This window comes from Neophocaena asiaeorientalis, unplaced genomic scaffold, assembly GCF_003031525.2.
Source record: "Neophocaena asiaeorientalis asiaeorientalis breed wild unplaced genomic scaffold, Neophocaena_asiaeorientalis_V1.1 scaffold743, whole genome shotgun sequence".
In the NCBI taxonomy this organism is placed as follows: Eukaryota; Metazoa; Chordata; class Mammalia; order Artiodactyla; family Phocoenidae; genus Neophocaena; species Neophocaena asiaeorientalis.
Window position 1 is genome coordinate 197,463 of NW_020174055.1, and position 7,076 is coordinate 204,538.

At 51.0% G+C, this 7,076-nt stretch overlaps 1 protein-coding gene across 1 annotated transcript; it reads right to left on the reverse strand.

Moving 5' to 3' along the window:
* Nucleotides 1-255: 255 nt before the first annotated feature.
* On the reverse strand, nt 256-7,017 carry CRABP1 (cellular retinoic acid binding protein 1). Its single transcript, XM_024754303.1, has 4 exons — nt 6,831-7,017; nt 6,103-6,281; nt 3,950-4,063; nt 256-543 (listed from the first exon to the last, which is right to left on the reverse strand). Exons 1-4 carry the CDS (start codon nt 6,898-6,900, stop codon nt 493-495), a joined length of 414 nt encoding a protein of 137 aa, XP_024610071.1. The 5' UTR covers nt 6,901-7,017; the 3' UTR covers nt 256-492.
* Between the last annotated feature and the right edge of the window lie 59 nt (nt 7,018-7,076).

Genomic DNA, 7,076 nt, shown 5'->3' on the forward strand with positions numbered 1-7,076 from the left:
CCTGCTGGGAACCACCAATATATCAGCTAATTCAATTAACAAACAACACTGTGAGATCCAGACACACCTGGATCTGCAGTGTGAATCCTGTCAGAAGAAGCCCAGCTCACAACCCCTGCCATATGCTCCAAGCACTGCACCTGGGCAGCAGGCAGAAGCAGAAATCACTACGCAGACCAATGCAGTGCTGGGGTCAACAGGTACACCATGACCTTGTGTGGAAACCGAAGAGTCAGTCCAAAGAAGGAGAAAGCCTTGAGGTGTGTACAACCAGTTTAATGGTTGATGAAACCATAGAGATGCCAAACTATGGAGCACCAGGGACACAGAGGCACGAAGCCTTGGGGGGAAACACTACAGCATTATCGTGGGGGGAAACAGGATCACCTAATGTTGATACTGGGAAAGAGGAGGTCCACTGGCAGCTCAGAACTATGACATTCCTCGGGGGAACATGAATCCACCCCCAAAGCAGGAGCAAGCCAGCCGCCTTCACTCCCGAACATAAATCCTCGTGCAGACCACATCATCGGCGCCGAACGTCTGCAGAGAAGGAAAACCAATCAGTGCAGATGTCTGTGCAAAAATGTTTAAAGCAGATCGCTAATAAGGCCACTTACTGCCCTGTTAAAAACTCTGTAACAGACATTCAATTTCCTGTGCGGTGCACTCATGCTCAGCCCTAAGGGTTTTTTTTCTTTCTTTCTTTCTTTTTTTTTTTCCTCCCTTACACTCTGTATTGGCAGAGAGGCAACAGGGGTATAGAGTTATGTTGTATGCAGTTTTCCACTACTTCTGGAACCTGGGAATGCTGACATAAAAAATGCAAGTTTCCTGGCTTTGGTTTTTTAAATTAAACTGAAGTGGGTGGCGGGGAGTATGGCATATTGGACATTTCTGAAATGGTTCTGTCTCTTTTCAAGTGACTTCAAGAGAGCAAGGGGCTTGGGCAGCTGGAACCCTGGGGTTCAGCACTGACCAGCCATGTGGGATAGCTTCAGAGAGGGTGTAGAAGTACCTTCCAGGAAGCAACTGTCCAGCCTGGGAGACGCCTGAGATGTTGTATAAGTAATACTCAGGTTACCTGCAAGCTAGAAACATGGTCTCAACTGCAAAAGCACAGTGTCATTGGCACCCAGACCCAGCTCTGCAACTCACAGCTGGGTGAACTGGGGCACTGCTCTGGTCTCTTGGACAGTTCGGGGATGGAGGGGGGAGGGAGTTGAGGGGAGGGGTGCAATTGAACAAGATCCCACAGCTCTTTCCAGCTACTATTCTGTGACTGTTTGTTTGTTTGTTGTGGGGAGGACACAAATCATTCCACGAATGGAGGAGCACGGTTTCTTCTGGCCTCTGAAATGATATCACTGTAAGTAAGCTGTCTCAACTCTTCCAAAAACTAGCAATTATTTATAGGCCTGCTCTCCTAGGTCTCTCACAGGCAATTGGAACAGAGACAGCAATATGTATGTTAAAAAAACCACAAAATCAAAAAAAAAACCAAACAGAATTTCCCCACTCTGTAGACTGACGTAGATATGTTTGTTTGCAGACGTACATTTTTCTGTGGAAGGGTCCCTATCTTTCAGATTGTCGAAGAGGCCTGAGGTTAAGAGCCCTGAACTCAGAGCTTGAATATACTTGGATCTTCCCCTGGGTCCCTCAGTTGACCATGAGATGCTCTCAGGGAACATGATTTGGGACGTTATTCAAACATGTGTGTTTCAGGGAAATACTAGTCATTAGTGATTATGAAGGAAGCAAATGCTCATCACCAGCCTCTTTTCTAAGTAGGGAACTTCTGATCACACCGGCACAGCTGTACCTGCTCTGGACACCTTCTCTGTCCTATTCCCTTTCCTCATTAGTGAGGAATGCAGATGATGCCGGGTGCTGGGGCAGGGTGAAGCGGGGGTTCCCATGGAAATTCACCTCTCAGATGTCCAGACCGCTCAGAACCTTGTCGTTTTCTGAAACTCTTCCAGCTCTATGGCCATGGAGTGTCACGTGGAAGGGCAGAGTTTGGGGACTGGACTCTATACCTGTGCTGGAATGACCAACACCTCCCCCAGGCCAACAAATGGCTTCACGAAACAAGAAGAAATCGCTACATTTCCAATCACATTTGAAATGTCCTTCTCAGCCTGCAAACTATGCTCAGAGGTTCCTGAAAGAAACTCTCGTATAATGTGCCCGAGTCGTTTTAAGGGACTACACTCAATTTTCAAAGTAAGGCAATTTACAGCTGGGGGTGCTGGGAGAGCTGATTTAAGTTAACTAGAATAAATTTCCTCCTGTTATACAGAGACAGCATCTCCCTACATTTGGATTTATTAATGATAATAACGCTTGGAACAAAAGCCCACATTTTAGAACCCAAATGCCAAGAATTAATCCTCCCCAGGGAAGGATGCACGGGTGGAGCTGTAGTGGGAGATTTGGAAGGGGTGGAGTCTCCTAGCAGAATTGGGTCCATGCGCTGGCTGCTTAGATACTACTGAGTCTAATAAAATCACACTTTCTCACGGACCACACGGAGCCTACTTAACCCTTAGCTATACTCAAGAACTCTAAAATCATCTCCCTATTTTCTATCCCTGGACCGATCAACCATATGTGCCTTTTCCTCCTAAATTTCCATGTCTCTGCCTCAAATTGCTCCCCCAACCCCATCAACTATTCCTGCCCTTGAAACAACATTAACCAGATTGCAAATGAAGCCAGTTCTTTCTCACGAAAGAAAGTATGTGAAATCATCTCAGGGAAGGACAAGAGGAGACAGCGAGTGAGATCTAGCAGCCTCCGTTAAAGTAATAGAGACAGCTCAATTTAGGGTCTTCTTGCAGAATAAACACGTAATTTCAGGGCTGAGAGAGACCTCAGGGATCAAACTTTAGCCCAACCCCTCATTTTACAGCTCAAGGAGGGAAGGGCCATGCCCAGGTCACACAGCGAGTCCTGTCCTAGCATTCCTCACCACCTCCTTTTCCGACATTTCAGGGTGACACTTGCTAGGGTTGGGCAGGCAGGCAGTCTTCGAGTGGAGATGTTAACAACAGGTCTGATGGAGAACAAAGGATATCATTTCCTGGTTATCCACAACAGCGTTCCCCTTTTCTAGTGGGAGCACTGGGGGGACGGGGAAGGGTATTACAAGGAAAGCTTGGTCTGTTCTGAAATACAAAGGGAGAGTGGCAGGGAGGTGTCCTTTCCTCTGTCCTCTTTGCCCCTGTACCTAAATAAAGGGGGAGGAGGTGTGTGATTAAACTACAGGGGTTTCTAACTTGGCCTCACCAGGTATATTTTGTGTGGCCAGGGATGTTTAAAATGTTTCGATCTGATTACCTTTAAGGTAGAGCCCACCCTCCTCAGTTCTAAAGGCCCCACCCTCCACATTGTGTCAACACTGTGACTGCCCCAAATTAGCATTACTATACTTGTCTGGCTCCCGAAGGCCATTGGAGTTTATAAGTACGGGGGTAAAAATGTTCTTTAAGGCTCTCAGTGCAGGCATACTAAAATTTCTGAAATCTTTCCCAGGCAGCAAAATGGGGAATGAGGAGGGGGTGGGGCGGTGGGGGGAATCCCTTCTGCAGAGTGAACGCTGGGACCTCCCAGAGCCCAAGCATTCGGAGCCCGGCTGGAGGGGAGGCCGGTTTAAGCAAGTCAGCGAGTCACCACAGGGATGCGTGGGTTTGTATAGAGGCCGGCAAGGCAGTCTGTCTCTAGGCCCTGCTCTGCCCTCTGAGCCACTCCTCTCTCCTGCCAACCATCTAACAATGATTTCCTCTGACCTAAACTGTCATCTCAAGCTTTCTGCTCACATTTTAACCCAGGGCAAAGAGTGTCTCTCCCTGAATGGATGAGTGAAGGTGATGATCTCGGGGCCCGCCACAGGCAACATCTGGAGAACTGCGGGCTTGTTTCAGGGTCAAGGGGCCTCGCTCACCAGGATGAGCTCGTCATTGGCCAGCTCGCGGGTCCAGTAGGTTTTGGGGCCGTCCCCCTCGAGGAGAGTTTGTGTGCAGTGGATCTTGTTCTCATTCTCCCAAGTGGCTAAACTCTGCAGGCAGGAAAACCATTAGTGACGTTAATTACACTCTTGGCAGTGGGAGCAGAGACAACAATGAGCATGGGAGAATAATTGCTGTGCTGAGAAGCAACACATGGTCCCTGTCAGCACGGCTCAGAACCTTCTGTGCTGTGCTGTATCGAGCCTAAACTCAGAGAGCTGACCGCGGATTTTATGGGGGTATAAATATACCTTGTATTACACAAGTACACACACACACACTCACCGAAGCAGCAAAGCCTCAGGCACATTTTACATCTCCAGGAATAAAACGGACGGCACACAATGATTCACTTATGTCAAAATGGACGACCCCTTCAAGCGATTTGGCTATTCAAGGCACGAAGCTTCTCATATCAGAGGTACAAAATTTTAGAATGGTAAAGACACCATATTTGTAACCACATCTGTAGTCAGCAGATCAGGAGCTCTGTTCCTTGCATGGATTTGGGGATAACGCCTTCCTTTCTGTTTGTACTCGTCAGACGCAGCACACAGCCTGCTCTGATAAACCTGAGTGTCTCTGGCTCTGAGGATAAAAACACAGCCACTTCCCAGGTTACATGTCTCTAGAAAAAACTTTTTTTAAGTCTGAAGGGTCTTCATTCTGTTGTAGGTGGGAGGCAAAAGGAGGGATTCCCTGCAGTTTTCCCCAGCGTCTGCACAAAGCAAAATGCTGAACAGCTGGGTTCCGAGCGAGGCTGTACTGAATGCACACATACTTCCTTTTTAACTAACACATGGGACACATTCACTAGGCAGGGCAGGGATAAAGCCCCACTCTCCAGGCTGTCGTGTGAACTTTTGATTTTTCTTTTTTAACCAGAATTACTGTCTCTGGCAGTAGTCACCATTGGATGTCCCCAAATTGAGTCCTGCCTATCGTCAGGGCTTCTACCTTAAGACTCCCAGACCTTCCCTCTAAGCTGTCCTGCTCTTTTGTTTTTATAAACGGTGCAGTGGCTGGGGCTCCAATCCTGCCAGCTCCAAGCCCCGGACATCATTTTCAGGCTGTGCTAATCTGGGGGCCAAATATTGCTTTGTGGGACAGCATGCTCCTGGGGGTCTGTGACTCTGTGTCCTCCCAAACCCCATGCCCAGAGAGTCCCACTCTAGATCAGACAGGCACCACTCAGGAAAGGTGAAAAACAATTTCTCACTCTCTGGAATGTTATTCGTTCTTTCTTTAAACCTTGGGGAGAGGAGGGAGACATTTTGTCACTTTTAAACTAAGTGGTAGCAGCAGCAAATTGTTTTTCCATCTGTCCTCAAAATGCATGATGAGCCAACCCTCCATTCTACTCCAGAGACCAACCAAATGCAATTTTTGCCCATCTAAAAAAGGAATTTACAACCCCTTGTTTCAGTCCACCCGTTCATCCACCCTGGGACCTATATACAAAGAAATACAGAATTCTTGCCCTTGAGGACTAAGAGAGAGCACTTAGTCCATCTTCCAGGCAGAATCTGCCTTGATTTTGGAAAGATTCCGTCGTTTCCTTTAAGAAACCAAACTGAGGGCGGGCGGGAGAGGTCCCGGGGCCATCAGAGACTGCTGAAACTGGATCCAGAGCATTCTCAGGGCGCCCAGGGACCCGGGCGGGCGGGACTCGAGAGCTGCCGCTCCACCTGCGGCAGGAAACGTGGCAGCCTCGCGGCCAGGGAACCCGGTGGCCCTGAAACCTCCTCCTCCCCGCCGCCTCCTGCGCTCGCGCTGAGGATCGCAGCAAAACGCTGCTGCGGAAGCCCCTGCAAGGAACGCGGTGCAACCCACAGCCCGCACTTTAGGCGAGGCTGTTAGCACCTCGGGAGGCGACTTAGGGATGAGGTTGGGGAGGGGTTGGGGTAGGCCTTTCTCTTAAGCCCAGGGCAACGCGGTGCACAGATCCTCTTTTCAAACAGCCGGTGCACACGCCCCGCAAGGAAAGGGCGCCACAGGCTGCAAAAGGAGCCGGGGGTTCGTCTGGCTGCAGCGGTTCACGGGTAGGGAGCGGGGACGCGGGAACGCTGCCCAGACTCTGGGGCCTCACCCTGCACTTGCGTCCGTCCACTGTCTCCTCCTCAAAGCCTTCTCCGACCTTGAAGTTGATCTCAGTCGTGCGCACCGTGGTGGATGTCTTGATGTAAAACTGATCCCCGTCCTGGCGGATCTCCACGTGCGGCTTGGACGCAGCCGCCACGGCCACTTTCCTCAGCATGGCGTTCACACCTGCGCCGGGAAGAATGGGTGCGACTCACGGGGACTCGCCACCCGCCAGTCATCCCAGGACTGGCCCGGCACTTCTCAAACCCTCTGACTATATATAGATGGGGACCTTAAAACTGATTCATTCCTCCCCCTGACCTCGCCCTGATTTTTTTTTTTTCCGAGGTGAGCAACTGAGGCTCAGAGAGGGTAAGCGGCCTTCCCTGAGCAGCACAGTGTATTTCGTGGTAGGGCCTGGTCTCAAACTGAGTCGACAGTTTTAAAGTCCCTGACCCATCCAGGACTTCAGTAATAACCTCTCCTCGCGATTAGCTAGCTCGAGATAAAGGCCGAACCGTCGGGGAAAGCGCCAAGCATCCAGCAAACGCTCTCTGGATGCGCGGATCCCGGGCTCTACTCACCACTTCTAGATGGGGTGTGCCTTGGAGCCCCAATCTATCGCGCCGGGGACTCCCTCTTGCCTGGTGTTGGTCCCTAAAGCCCACCCTCTGCGGGTCGGGGGCACCGCCGGCTGCTACTCCCCGTCGGGGCACGCCGTCCGCTACAGCTTACCCAGAGCCTTGAGCAGCTCGTCGAAATTCTCGCTGCTGCGCATCTTCCAGGTGCCGGCGAAATTGGGCATCTTGGCAGTGGTGGCGGCGGCGGGAAGGTGGCGGCAGGCACGGACAGCTGCGGCGCAGCGGGCACACTCCAAGCTGCAAGGCGGAGACTGCGGCTCTGCGCCCAGCCCCACGCGCCTTGAGTCTCCGGGAGAGCGCCCCCAACCCCCGCGCTGCTCCAAGCACCGCCCCGCCAGCA

Bases quoted from the DNA above. Each gene is read 5' to 3' on its own strand.
- CRABP1 (XM_024754303.1), bottom strand. From the start codon at position 6,900: ATGCCCAATTTCGCCGGCACCTGGAAGATGCGCAGCAGCGAGAATTTC. The intron at 4,064-6,102 runs GTGAGGCCCCAG...TCCTGCCTGCAG, and splicing joins TGGACGGACGCAAGTGCAGG to AGTTTAGCCACTTGGGAGAA. The intron at 544-3,949 runs GTGAGCGAGGCC...CCTTCTCTGCAG, and splicing joins CCAATGACGAGCTCATCCTG to ACGTTCGGCGCCGATGATGT.